The sequence below is a fragment of the Manacus vitellinus genome, unplaced genomic scaffold (assembly GCF_001715985.3).
Source record: "Manacus vitellinus isolate BGI_N305 unplaced genomic scaffold, ASM171598v3 scaffold_178_pilon, whole genome shotgun sequence".
In the NCBI taxonomy this organism is placed as follows: domain Eukaryota; kingdom Metazoa; phylum Chordata; class Aves; order Passeriformes; family Pipridae; genus Manacus; species Manacus vitellinus.
The window spans coordinates 20,224-33,735 of record NW_021939248.1 but is presented as its reverse complement, the minus strand read 5'-3'; the positions used below and the strand labels follow the sequence as shown (position 1 = coordinate 33,735).

The 13,512-nt window shown below is 58.0% G+C and overlaps 1 protein-coding gene across 1 annotated transcript in view; it reads left to right on the top strand.

Annotated features, from left to right (window-relative positions):
* The window catches only part of ANKRD52 (ankyrin repeat domain 52), an 11,949-nt gene extending 3,975 nt beyond the window's left edge, over window positions 1-7,974 (top strand). Inside the window, exons 9-22 of the mRNA XM_029958878.1 lie at window positions 36-166; window positions 737-848; window positions 1,330-1,401; window positions 1,868-2,069; window positions 2,248-2,335; window positions 2,462-2,579; window positions 2,781-3,000; window positions 3,620-3,707; window positions 4,079-4,162; window positions 4,310-4,455; window positions 4,613-4,695; window positions 5,209-5,291; window positions 5,508-5,599; window positions 6,322-7,974. Of these exons, the coding sequence (XP_029814738.1) occupies window positions 36-166; window positions 737-848; window positions 1,330-1,401; window positions 1,868-2,069; window positions 2,248-2,335; window positions 2,462-2,579; window positions 2,781-3,000; window positions 3,620-3,707; window positions 4,079-4,162; window positions 4,310-4,455; window positions 4,613-4,695; window positions 5,209-5,291; window positions 5,508-5,599; window positions 6,322-6,566 (1,764 nt within the window). The 3' untranslated portion in view covers window positions 6,567-7,974. The remainder of the gene's footprint in view (window positions 1-35; window positions 167-736; window positions 849-1,329; window positions 1,402-1,867; window positions 2,070-2,247; window positions 2,336-2,461; window positions 2,580-2,780; window positions 3,001-3,619; window positions 3,708-4,078; window positions 4,163-4,309; window positions 4,456-4,612; window positions 4,696-5,208; window positions 5,292-5,507; window positions 5,600-6,321) is intronic.
* The last annotated feature ends 5,538 nt before the right edge of the window (window positions 7,975-13,512 follow it).

Here is a 13,512-nt window from a genome sequence, read left to right as displayed (position 1 = left end):
GCCTCCTGCCGCTGGCACTCGGTGGGTTACAACAGAGGGGAGCCTGGGGGGGGAACCAACAAACTGATGGGGGTCTGTGGCCTTGCAGAGCAGAGACTCATTCAGGAAACAGCCATGACACTGACGAGGAGCCACTGAAGGAGTCCAGGCTGAAGGAGGCGTTCTTGTGAGTCCAGAGTTGTGTAACTTCTAAAGGATTTCTAAACTTTTAACAGCCACACCTTCTTGCAGCAAGTAGTTCTGCAGCTAATGATGTACTGCATGAAGAAGCACTACCTCTTCTCCCCTGGAATTTGCTCCCCTGGTTCCTGTGTTTGAAGAGAAGGCATAAGATCTGTGTTGGGTCAGAGCAAAGCTCAGTCTAGGCCCATGTTCTGTTTTCCACAGCAGCCAGAGGTGGATGCTCAGGAGAGAGTATAAGAAGATGAATACATGGAATATATTACCTGACTGTCTTCCATCTCTTAGCATGTCTTATTTTGCTCTGGGACACGGTGATTTGGTGTTTGCCCATTCCCATTTTGCTGGGAATCCCCCACTCTGGAGCAGCAATGCCTCAGAGAGAGGAAACATCTGCTGATGTGATTCCCGGGGCAAACCTGGTCCTTGCTTCCAGTGGGCTTTGTGTTTGCTCCATGTCCGGGTGGGATTTGCACAGCACCTGCTCCGGGTGTTCCCCACAGAGCTCTGCCTCCCAGTCACTCCTCACCCTTCCTCTCCCCTCTGCTCGTTGCAGTTGTTTGGAGTTCCTGCTGGATAACGGTGCCGACCCCTCCCTGCGGGACAAGCAGGGCTACACCGCCGTCCACTACGCGGCCGCCTACGGCAACAGGCAGAACCTGGAGCTGGTGAGGGCCTGGGGGGACCCCTGTGCTCCCAGGAACGGGGGCAAACCTGTCAGAGAACCTGTCACACCCGTGCTGCCCGGGTGTGGCTCAAGGAACGCGTGTTGTGGGCACCGCAGGGTTTGTCCAAGGGGTGGGGTTGGCCATGGGGACCTGGGCAGCTGTTGGAATGCCATGGAGGGAAGACCTGGGCTGGAGGGAGATGCCCCAGAGGAAGGAGCTGTGTTACCTGGCAGAGGCAGGTGTGTGGATTTCCTGGAGCTGCGTGGGCAGAGGAAATCAGGAAATCTTGGACTAGCAGGGACTTGCTGCTGCCTCTGCAGCGCTCAGAGCCACGTTAGGGAATGGCCCATCCTGAAATTCAGGCAGATGAGCAGGATTTCTGACCCCTCTGCAGCTGCTGGTGGACAGGGTGCATGTCAAAGCCTCCAGGAGCCCAGGGCAGTTATGGATCACTTATGAGTTTGTCTTGTTGCTCTTGCAGCTCCTGGAAATGTCTTTTAACTGCCTGGAGGATGTGGAAAGCACCATTCCAGTCAGCCCTTTGCACTTAGCTGTAAGTACGGCTGGGGGGGCTCCTGCTGTGTCCTGGAGAGGTGCCCAGGGTGGCCTGGGCTCCTGCTGTGTCCTGGAAAGGTGCCCAGGATGGCCTGGGCTCCTACTGTGTCCTGGAAAGGTGCCCAGGATGGCCGGAGGAGGGAAGGTGTCGGTGGTGGGGGAGCAGCTCCTCACAGGCCTTTGGTCAAAGGCCTTTAGTTTGTCTGTTAAACTCTGATCTTTCCAGGACTTTCTGGGTGCTGCTGTTTGGAGTGTGGGCAGGGGTGTGAGTGGGCAAGGGTTTTGAGTAGAACCCAAATGCAAAGGAGGCCCAGTGGCTGAGCAGGAGCAGCCCTGCCCTGAGAGGCTCAGGGGCAGGAATTATCCTTCTGGGTGCCTGGAGGAGACAGCTCTGGGTGCCTGGGGGGGCACTCCCGGGCACAGCCTCTGCAGACACTGCTCCAACACGGTCTGCCTTGTCCCAGGCCTATAATGGTCACTGTGAAGCCCTGAAGACACTTGCTGAGACCCTGGTGAACCTGGACGTGCGGGACCACAAGGGCCGGACAGCGCTGTACCTCGCCACGGAGCGGGGCTCCACCGAGTGCGTGGAGGTGCTCACCAGCCACGGCGCCTCCGCGCTGGTCAAGGAGAGGAAGAGGAAGTGGACCCCTCTCCACGCTGCAGGTGAGGGAGGGCAGACGGGGCCGGGAGTGGGACCGGGGCCCGTTGGTGCCCCCGCGGCCAAGGATGCCCCGTCACCCGGCTGCTTTTTGGGGTGAGGGAAGGGGCACCGGCCCCTCCCTTTGGTTTTGGGGGCCCAGCCGTGCTTGTGGGTGACTCCTTTCCTCGCCCCTGTCTCCAGCTGCCAACGGGAACACGGATTCCCTGCACCTCCTGATAGACAGCGGGGAGCGGGCGGACATCACCGACGTCATGGACATCCACGGCCAGTGAGTCTGTCTGGCTGTTTCTTTGGGGTCTCTGTGGCACAGGTGGCAGAGGCAAGGGAGAGAGGGAATACTCAGACCTGGCTGGTTTCCAAGCCCACCCTCCTCCCTGCTGCCTTTCCCCCCCAGAACCCCGCTGATGCTGGCGATCATGAACGGCCACGTTGACTGTGTCCATCTCCTGCTGGAGAAGGGATCCACGGCTGACGCAGCGGACAAGAGGGGAAGGACTGCCCTGCACCGAGGGGTGAGTGTGTCCCTGGGGGCCCTGGAGCTGCTGCTTGGCCTCCTGTGGAGGCTGCTCGGAGGCCAGGCCGGTGGGAAAGTGCCCAAATTCCTTCCAGACACACAACACTTGGGAAGGAAACTGTGGAAGAAAGGTGCTCATGTGTTGTTAAATGATTCCAGGGGTGGGATCTGACCCTCTGGTCCTCTCTCCTGGCCACAGGCTGTGACAGGCTGTGAGGATTGCCTGGCTGCTCTGCTGGACCACGATGCCTTCGTCCTGTGTCGGGATTTCAAGGGCCGGACCCCGATCCACTTTGCCTCGGCGTGTGGGCACCTGGAAATCCTGCGGACCCTGCTGCAGGCAGCCCTCTCCACTGACCCCCTGGACTCCGTGGTGGACTACAGCGGCTACTCACCGATGCACTGGGCTTCTTACAGTGGTGAGGAGGGGCTGGGGGGACCAGGGAGAGCCTCCCCCTGCTTTGGGAGCCGTCGGCTCAGCGCTGGCTTCCTGCTGGAGAGGATGGCACAAAGCTGGGAGGGAGTTTTTCTCTCCCTGCCAAGCCCCATAAAAAAGGATCAAAATGGGAGAGGAGCTATCCCAGAAGAGCTGAGGCTGGCTCCTCCTGGATGCTGGACTTATGGGATGACTGTGGGGAGGTGGGACTGACACGGCAGCAGGAAGGGATGTCCCTGTTCCAGAGGGAAACCAGGGATGTGGCTGGGACTCCTTCAGGAGATGTGTGGAATTAGAAACCTCCTGAAGTGCAACAGCTTTGCTGCCAGTGAGGAAATGGACCTGTTGCCTCTGTGCTGGGGACTGGGAGTGTTTGGGCACCTTGTCTGAGCCTGTGGCTCCTTGGGCAGCTCTTTGGCACTGCTGAGGCCCCTCCAGGGCTGTGTCCAGTTCTGGGCCCCTCTCAGCAGGAGAGACACTGAGGGGCTGGAGCACGTCCAGAGCTGGGAACAGAGCTGGGGAAAGGGCTGGAGAACAAGGAGAAGGGTCCAGGAAGGACCCACAGGCCGAGTGCTGACACATTTCTGTCCCTCTCTCCTCAGGGCATGAAGATTGTCTTGAATTGTTACTTGAACACAACCCGTTTGCGTACCTAGAAGGAAACCCCTTTACTCCATTGCACTGTGCAGTGTAAGTGACACCTGGGACCTGCCCCAGGGCCTTCCCAGCCCCGTGGTGTGGGACTGGGGATTTGTGGTGCAAGTGGAGGAGCTCCAAACCCTGCCCCCCTTGCCAAGGGCTCCATCCTGGGCAGCAGCAGCAGCTGGGGAGGGGAGAGGAAGGGGGAGAACAGGGTGGGCCTGGGGTGTCCTTGGGACCTGGGGCAGCACAGGAAGGGGCAGGGCTGTTGTCTGACATGTTTCTGTGTTTCCTTGAATAATACCAAGAAAGGTGAAGGGGTGTTTTACCCCAAACAATTCCAGAGCAGCTGCTGTTTGTGTCAGAGCCCCAGGAATGTGCTGCTCGATCCTGTTCTAACTTCCCTTCTCATCCCCCCTCAGAATTAACAACCAGGATGGCACTGCTGAAATGCTGGTGGAAGCATTAGGTGCCAAGATTGTTAATAGCAGAGATGCCAAAGGAAGGTGAGCTCACACTCATCCCCGGTGCTGCTGTACCCCCCTCAGTGACTTCCACCTGATCTCCCCTGGCTCCAAGGGGCTCTGCTGTCCCCAACCACCCCGAGGTGGGTGCTGTGCCCTCCTCTTGACCCGCTCTTTGTGTGTTCCCAGGACCCCCCTTCACGCTGCTGCCTTTGCAGACAACATCCATGGTTTACAGCTGCTCCTGCGGCACCAGGCCGAGGTGGACACGGCGGACAAGCTGGGCAGGACCCCCCTCATGGTGGCTTCTGAGAACGGGCACACGGCAGCAGTGGGTGCGTGCTGGGTTCCCCAGGGGGGCTGAGAGGCTCCCTGTGGCTCCTCCACGGGCAGATCCCGTGGGAGCAGGGCTGTCCCTGTCCTCACAGGCACACTGGGGCATTGCTGGGCTCGGTGTGGCTTCCTCTCACCAGCACCTCTCCTTCGTTGCAGAGTTCCTGCTGTACCAAGCAAAAGCAAATATAACTGTGCTGGATGTCAACAAGAACACAGCTCTTCACCTGGCCTGCAGCAAGGTAGGGAGATGGCTGGGATTGCTGTCACTGTCACCTTATCACCTTCATGAGAAGGGTTGTCCCCCTACTCGTGCCCCACAGAGCAGAGCTGAGGGCCCCGGGCGTGCCCTGACACACCTGGGTCGGTTTTGAGCAGCTCAGGTAGCACAGACCCATCTGTATTTTCCTTGGGGAGCCCCTCTCTGAGTTTCCAGGATCACTTCCATCCCTGGCAGTGTTCCAGGCCAAGCTGGATGGGGCTCTGAGCAACCTGGGCTAGTGGAAGGTGTCCCTGCCCATGGCAAGGGGTGGAACAAGTTGATCTTTAAGGTCCCTTTCAACCCCACCCATTCCATGATTCCATGGTGGGAGCAGGAGGCTCGTGGTCAGCGGGTCCACACCGAGGAGGAGGCAGAGGGGGCAGCACTTGTGCCCTCCAGCCCTGCCCAGGGGACCCGTGTTAGAGGGTTGGGTTTAGGGAACGTTTCCATATCCCAGGGAATCCTGCACTAAACCCTCCGCTCTCCTTCCCAGGGCCATGAAAAGTGTGCCTTGTTGATCCTGGGGGAAACCCAAGACCTTGGCCTTATCAATGCAAGTAACAGTGCTCTGCAGATGTGAGTATTTGCCCAGCTGGTGCCCGTGGGACGGCACCGAAGGGGCTTTGCTGGGAGCGGGGGGATACCTTGGGAAAGGCGGTGGGAGCTCGGCTCCTGCTCCGGGAGCAGGTGAGCTCAGAGCACAGTGCCTGCCCTTGGAGCCGCTCCCAGGGCCCTGTGCTTTGGCACGAGGTGCCCCAGGCAGGGGTTCACCCCACTCCTCCCTCTCCCCAGGCCGCTCCACATCGCGGCGCGGAACGGACTGGCCTCCGTCGTGCAGGCCCTGCTCAGCCGCGGGGCCACCGTGCTGGCTGTGGATGAAGAAGGTGGGTGTCCCGGGGGGGTTCAGCATCCCTGGGAGGTGGGGGATGCCCAGGAGCTGCTCAGCCAGGATCAGGATTCCCACACGTCTCAGCAGCTCGTGGCGTGGCAGACGTGGCCTGGGGAGGACAGGAGCACGCGCCACTCCCTGTGAAAGCATTTCCAGGTCTCACAGGTGTTCAAAATGTGGGTTTTTTCCCCCCTGTGCACCATCTGGTGCTCCCTGGCTCCTGCCAGGCCCCAGCCCATCTGTGACTCACTTCCACCGTGGCAGAAGCTGCTGGTTGTGGCCAGAAGCTTTTTCTCCTGGCAGAGCAGGAATCCCTCCGAGCTGTGGTGAATATCCCGGGGTCTGCCGGGTGCTCCCGAGCCTGTTTGTTCATCTCCTGCTGGTCCTGCCACACTTGGGAGTGGTTCCTGCAATCACAGGGATTGACAGTGCCCAGAGGGGTCTGTTAAAATATTGGATAATTGAGATATTGGTAAAGACAAAGAGGTCAAGCTGTGGCTGCCCCAGCCCTGGGAGTGTCCAAGGCCAGGCTGGACGGGACTTGGAGCAGCCTGGTCTAGTGCAAGGTGTCCCTGCCCCTGGCAGGGGGTTTGGAAGTGGATGATGTGTGAGGTCCCTTCCCCCCAAGCCATTCCATGATTCTGTGTCCTGGCCCCCATCAGACAGCCCCGACTGCAGCGTCCCCAGGCCCCTTCCTCACCCCCGCCCTCGTTCCAGGTCATACCCCAGCCTTGGCATGCGCTCCCAACAAGGACGTTGCCGACTGCCTGGCACTTATCCTCTCCACCATGAAGCCTTTCCCACCTAAGGACGCCATCAGCTCTTTCAGCTTCAACCTCCTCAAGAACTGCGGCATCGCGGCCAAGACGGCGGCGTGCGGGGCCCTCCCCAACGGCAGCTCCTGCCCCTACACCAAGGACCGGCACAACGCCATCGGCCTGGACGGCTGTTACTCGGAGTAGCTTAAACTATGGGTGACCTAATATCTTATTATATTTATTTAGAAATTCTATAAATATAGGGCACTTTAAAGGAGAACAAGACTGGGCAGGCCAAGCGCGGCCCGGCGGGCCAAGAGTTCGGCGCTTTCCCCCTCTCGCCGGGTGCCGGTGCGGTGCCAAAGCTGCTCCTGGCAGTGCCCCTCCCGTCCCCTGCCCCTTCCCAATCCTCTCTGTGCCCTCGGTGGCCGGGCAGGAGGCGGAAGAGGCAGGATTTGGGCTGGGACAAGGCAGGTGCCACCACCCACCGCTGGTTTCCCCCCGGCCCGCGGGGTGGGCGAAGCCGTTCCCGGTGTTTCCCGGTGCCCTGTGCCAGCCTCCCGCCCTGCTGGGCTGCCCCCGGGGCTGCCACCCGGCTGGGATGGGGAAGCCTGAACTCTTGGTGGGATGGGGGGTGGGAATTTGGGATGGCTGGCCGGGGTGGGGGTCAGCTCCTGGCCAAGTGCCGCTGTCGCTGCTCCTCTCGGAGTCGCTCTTTCCTCCTCTCATCCTTCGAGTCCAAACACTTGAACCAAGATCTACTGTACCTGGGGACACTAAAATATCCTTTTGGCAGCTCATTTCTAGGGGAAAACGGGTGCTGCTGCCCGAGCCCGGCCGCGGATGCGCCACTGGAGCCTCCTCCCCACACCAGGCACTTTAGGGATTCTGTTGGTTGTTGGTTTTGATTTTTTCCTTGGCAAATTGTCAGATCCTAAAACGATTCTGCTTTGAGTTTCCCTTCCCTGGTTTGTGTGGCTGTTTCCATGCGAGAGTCAGTGTTGGCTGGTTGTTTTTTTAAAAAGAGATGAGAATTATTTATAGAGAAACGAACATTTACCTTTAAAAAACAACAAAAACCATAAAAAAAAAAATCAATGTTTTAGCCTTTACTAAGGAAACAAATGCACTTCTGAGTCCTTATTCACAACCCTGAGTAAGTCTGTGTTGCTTTTTCGGATGCAGCATCCTGGCAGGTTTCGTGGCACGTGTGGATGTGGGTGGGATCGTTGTTTTTTGGTTTGGGTTTTCCTTTTTTCCCTTTTTTTTTTTTTTTTAATTTTAGAAATCCTGTTTATGCTGCAGGTTTGAAGCATTCGAGAATGTTGCACTGTTGTTTTTTTTTCCGTTGATTTTTTTTTCTTTTGTTGTTGTTTTTCCTTCTGAATTACTGTAACAGTATCAAAAAACAATGTTTTCCTCCATACCACGAGTCTGTTCAAAGCCAAAGACGGGGATGCAGAGACCGGGAACGGGCTGGAATTTCAGGAACCACCGTCCCCCCCGAGCTCCTCTCCCACTGCAGCCGGGCCCACGTGGGGAGCACGAGGCTGGGGCCGCCCTGGGGGTGTCCCAGTGGGATCCCCCGGGATGGGAGCAGGGATGAGAGCATCCCTGTGTCCCCCAGAGCCCGTGACGGGGCTGAGCGAGCCCCGAGAGTGTCAGAGAGAAAAGGGCATTTCTGTAACCAAAATTACTTCTTTTCTTTGTCTTTTTTTTTGATGATTTCTAAATGAAGGTGGCTCCTGCCAGGGAGGAGTGGCAGGTGTAGGTTGTGGAGCCGACCGTTCCCGGGGCAGCTCCCGGGGGACACTCCCGGCCCCCACGGGCAGGATCCCCTCGCACTGTTTCTTTCTTTTTACCAAAGCCAAACTCTTAGAACCAAAAATGAAGTTTCAGTCTTGGCCTTTGGGTGATAAGCACATTTTCTTGGCGTTTCCCGGAGGAGTTTGTCCCGGAGGGGGGAGTGGGCCCGGGGCCCCCCCGGTGCTCCTGCTCCCCGTCCCGCACTTGGCTCAGCAAAGCACTCAGCAAACTTGCCCTTGGTGAGATCCTGGAGCCAGGGCCAGGCACTTCTGAGGGGCAGAGCTCTGCCTGCTCCAGGGGGATCTTCCCTGTGGATCCCCTCCTTTTAGGACAGTATCCCCAGCGTGTCCCCCTCCTCACTCCCCTCGAGCTTGAAAGGAAGCGTTGACCTTTCTGCACCGGATACCTCAGTTTGGAACCAGAATGAACTCACGAAACTTGAATCAAAAGATCCTTTTGGAAGATCCTTTTCAGTATTCTACGGAGGAGAACTGGAAACAGAGACTTGTTTACATTGCTGGCGAATCCGCACTCGCCTCTTGCAGCTCTTTCCCTTTCTGGGAGGAATTTAAGCATCACTTTATCTCCTGGCTGCTTCCCTCCCCCTTCCCACGGGGCAGGAAAGTGGGGCCAAAGTCCTGAGCCGTTGCCTTCAAGGGCTAAAGTGCTTTTCCAGGCACCTGGAGGGGCCGAGGCGCTCCCGGCCCCGGCCGGGCAGCGATTCCCGGGGGCAGGGAGGGTCGGAGTGGGGCTGTGATGCTCCCTCTCCCTGGAATCCACCCCTGCCCCGGGAGGGCCGTGCCCCCCTCGTGCCGTGGCCCTCGGAGTGGCCTCATGGCTGTCGGGAGACGGGATCCGGCACCATTTCACTTGAACGTGGCTTTTCCCCCCGTTCCGTAGAGCACACGGAAAATGCTGCTTGTCCTTCACCCCCCCCGGCCCCCTCCCTGTGTTTTGGAGTATTATTGTGGTTTTCAGTTCCTTTGCTTAGAGGAGAAAGCTGATCCTTCTCTTGGCCCTGTTGCCGTGCTCTGCCGTGTCCCCTCCGCTCAGCGACGCCGAGACAATCAATGTGATCTCCGTAAGGGCTTCTCCATCCTCTGCCACGCCACGCTTCGTGTCCTCCCCTCTTAGCCAGGAGCTTCTTCTCCCCTCCCCTGTGTCTTCTTAAAAATAGTAATAATAGTAATAATAAATAATAATAATAATAATAATAATAATGAGAACGGAGGGAAACGAGGTTCCAGCGGCGCATCCGTGGTCCGGGAGCAGAGGGGAGGGGATGGGGTGGGAAGGGCACGTGTGGCCTTGGGGGTCCCAGTCTTGTTCTCCTTTAACGCTGTATCGTATCGTTGACAGCACAGCTTGACAATTTAAGTAATAATCAAAGTGTTTGGTAATAATGCATTATTTTGCTAAACGAGATTTGTGATGGTTTCCCTGGTGCATTGTAAAGAGGGATGGAGGGAAACTTCCGCTGCCCCGCCCGCTGCCCCCTCCCCAGCCCCTCGTGGGCTCCCAAACCTGCTTCCCTCGGACCTTTATGCCAAAGTTGGACCATTCCTGCTCAGTTCTGCCCCTCCAAGCAGCGAATTTTTCGGCTTTTCCCCCCTCAATCTGATCAGTCCCTTGGTTTGGAACACGCAGGCACCGGATCTCCGTCCCCTTCCCTGTCCCAGCCTCTGGAAAAAGGAAGTTTCTCTCCGCCCCCTTGGTCCAAAGCACTTGCTTCAAGTAATAAGCACTTTTGTTAAAGCATGAGTCTGGATTCCCTTTAGCATCCCACGGGATAGAGAGCAGCGCGAGGGATACGAGAGTGTCTTTGGCTTTATTTTTTCAGTTGGAATTTTTAAAAAAAAAAAAAAAGTTCGTTTCTAGGGAATGAATGGACAAAGGGAAGTTGTGTTTTGAGAGAGAGAGAGAAAAAAAAACCTAAAAAAACCTAAAAAACAAACAAACTAAAAAAAAAAAAAAACCAACCCAACAGCACAAGTACATTTCAAGTCCCCGGGTGTTTTTGCACTGCCATTGCCCGAGCGAGGGGCTCCGGCCCCCTGAGCCATAGACCCTCTGACAAACACTGAATGTACCGGGCTCGGCGTCCCCGACGGAGCCCCAGTCCCCGAGCGAGGAGGAGAGCCTGGGGGAGTCTTTGTTGTCGCTGTTCCCCAGCTGCAGGCACTTGGAAACTTAGTTCTTTGGGGAAATGTGTCCCCTGTCCCGCTCCTGTCCCCTCTCCCATCCCTCTCCCACCCCTGTCCCCTCTCCCACCCCTGTCCTGTCCCTCTCCTGTCCCTTCCCCACTCCTCTCCTGCTCTCTTCCCACCCTTCTCCCATCCCTTTCCCCTCCCTCTCCAATCTCTCTCTCTTCCTCCCATTCCCTCTTCCACCCCTCTCCCATCCCCTCTCTCCTCCCTCTCCCTCTCCCCTCCCTCTCCCGGACGGAGCGAGGATCCCCCTCCCAAACTCCGATTCCAGCCCCATCGGCCCCATCCCGGGGCTGGAATCCGGCAAATAAAAAAGTAGCACTAAAAGCCAAGCGAAAAAAAAAAAAAAATCTCCAAACTCGTGGCATCAGTTTTGGTTTTGTTTCTGTTTGGGTGTTTGGAGCACCCGGAGCGTGGCGGGGTCTGTGCAGATCCCAGTCCCCGGGGGGAGGGACAAGGAAAGCCCAAAACGAGGAACGCAGAGTCCCAGGAAACAACCTTTTTTCCTCGATTTTATCCTGGCGTTCCGTGGGGCCTGAGGAGCCCCCCCGGCTCCCTGCCAGCACCCCCCCGGGGTCGGATCCGTGCAGCCCACGCTCACCTTTGCCTTCAGTGAGAAACCAAAGGAAAAAGCAGCCCCTCCCAGAGGATCCCGGCGGGATTCCTTGGTTCGGGCTTTTCTTTCTTTTTCTTTGCCTTTTTTTTTTTTTTTTTTTTTTCCCTCCCTCCTTTTCTTTCTGTTCTTTGTTTTTCTCCAAGGACACAAGGAGCTCTTCAATCCTCTTCTCCTGGCTGGAATTTTCTGGGCTCGGCAGTGAAAGGAGATTAAACCCCTCCCCGCCCCCCCCCAAAAAAAAAGCCGAGACTCAAAGAAGCATCATCGGGAGCTCCGGGTAACGTACCCACGGGGTGGGAGCTCCCCAGGGGAGCAGTGGCTCTGGAGCTGCCCTGAAATCCTTGGAGTGGCTCTGGAGCTGCCCTGAAATCCTTGGAATTGCGGAGGGGAGGAGCCGGAGCCCCCGCGGGGCGGTCGGGGATGGGGGGACGCGTCTCTTGAGGCATCTGTAGCAACTCTGTGTCTTTAATATCCTCCGTGTCAATGCTGCACCTCTGTATTTTATGCACATAAATGTTCCTTTGGTGGCGACAGGACAAACCTCAGCACCTGTCAGGTTCAGCCGACTCCTCCCTGTCCCGGCCTCTGCGGCCCCGGGGCCTCGTCCCTCTTCCCGTGCTGGGGGGAGGAAGAGGGGGAAGAGAAAAAAAAAAAAAACAAAAAAAAAAAGAGGAAAATAGCCTTACTCGACCCAGTCGTATCGATATTGTTCGTCAACTTGAAAATAATAAAGGAAACGCATGGAAACCTCCGGCTGAGCCCACGGCCTGGCTGTGCTGTTTGGAGAAGGGGGGTGTGAGGGCCTCCTGCTGCTGTTCCCCGACTTCTCAGGCTCCCCTGGAGCTGCTGATGGGCCTGGGCCTTCCTCCTGTCCCTTCTTTTTCCTTCTCTGAGCCCTTTGGGAGCGGGTTCCTGATGGCTTGGACAAAACTGCTGGTTTTTGGGGCTCAGCACTTGGATTTCAGGGGCTGTTGGCGTCGGAGCCGGGGGGTGCCAGGGGTCCCACCCTGCTGCTCTGCCCACTCACAGCCCTGTGCTGGTTGCCCTGGGAATGAGCTTTCCCAAGCTCTGCCTCGGCTGAGGACATGGATGGAGCCCCTGGCTGGGTGGAAGGAGAGGCCAGAGGCACGAGGGGTCTGGGACCCCTGAGCAGTCCCACTCCTGCTGTGAGACAGGGTCCCAGCCCCCCAAAAGGGTCCCAGCCCCCCCGAGGGATTCCAGCCCTCCCAGTCCTGCTGTGGGAGGGGGTCCCAGCCCTGCTATGGAATGGGTCAGGGGCTCCAGGCATTCGGGCCTGGCAGCATCTTTCAGAATTTTGCACTGTGTGAAGTGTGACCAGTTTGGGGGGGTGCAGAGCAGGGCACGGGTCGGTCACAGAGGGCTCGGCCCCTTTCCTGCCACCTTGGCCCCATCCCACGGGTGCTCCAGGTCTGACATGGAAAACATCCCGGAGAACATCCCGGGGAACATCCCTGCTGGGCTGTTTGGTGCCTTCCTGCTCCCGGGAGGCTCCTGTGGTGGCTCCTGCCCCCGCAGTGTCCGGTGCAGGGACATGGGTGTGACATGGAGGGGCTCAGGGTGTCCCTGTCCCGCTCCTCGGGCACCCCTGGAAGACCCTGCAGAGTGTGAAGCCCACCCTGCCCCCCGTGGGGCTGGGCTGGGACATCACCCACCTGTGACTGTCCCCCTGGCTGCCCCAGGGTGCCCAGACCCCGAGTGCTCCAGCCCCTGGATTTGGCTGCTCAGACCTTTGCAGGGAGTGAGCTCAGCATTCCCTGGAAAGGGCCTGGGCTGGTTCCTCTCCCAGCTGCAGAGCCCCAGTGGGAGCCCACCCTCCCGGCTCCCCCGAGCCTCCTGAGCAGTTACTTTTTTCTCAGATGTTCTGTATTTTCAGAAATCCTGCATCACCTTCGGGGAGGAGGAAGGGGAAGGGAGGGGAGGGAAAGGAACTAAAAAGATACTGAAAAAGGGGGGAAAAAAAGACAAAAGCATTCAGACTTGATCTATTTTCTACCGTGTGAGCTGCAACCAAGTCCTGTTCTTCGTATTGTGGCTTTGAATCAATTATGTTTATTAAAATGCTATTGCTTCTACGGGCTGTTGTCCTTCCTCTGCCTGGTCTGGGAGGACGGGAAGGGGAACAAGCTTGGATTCAGCCCCGGGGCCGGGTGTGTGAGCACCCCAGTGCCCCCAGCCAGGGGGGCTGAGGGGACCCCCGAGTCCCACCCCACGGGGCTGAGCCTGAGGAGACCCCCGAGTCCCACCCCACGGGGCTGAGCCTGAGGCTCCCGAGGCAGCGGATGCCGCTGAGGGTCTTCAGGAGGTGAAAAACTCCGGTCCTGGGGGCAGGTTGGGGGTCCTGCCATCCGGTCCTGGCCCCGGCCGAGCCCCTCAGAGCTGCAGCCAGGCGCGGACGTGCCCCTCGGCCAGGGCGATGCCCAACATGATGCCGCTGCCCAGCAGGAACCCCGCGTTCTGCAGGAGGAAGCGGCTCCAGGTGCCCTCGCCGGGGCCCTCGGCG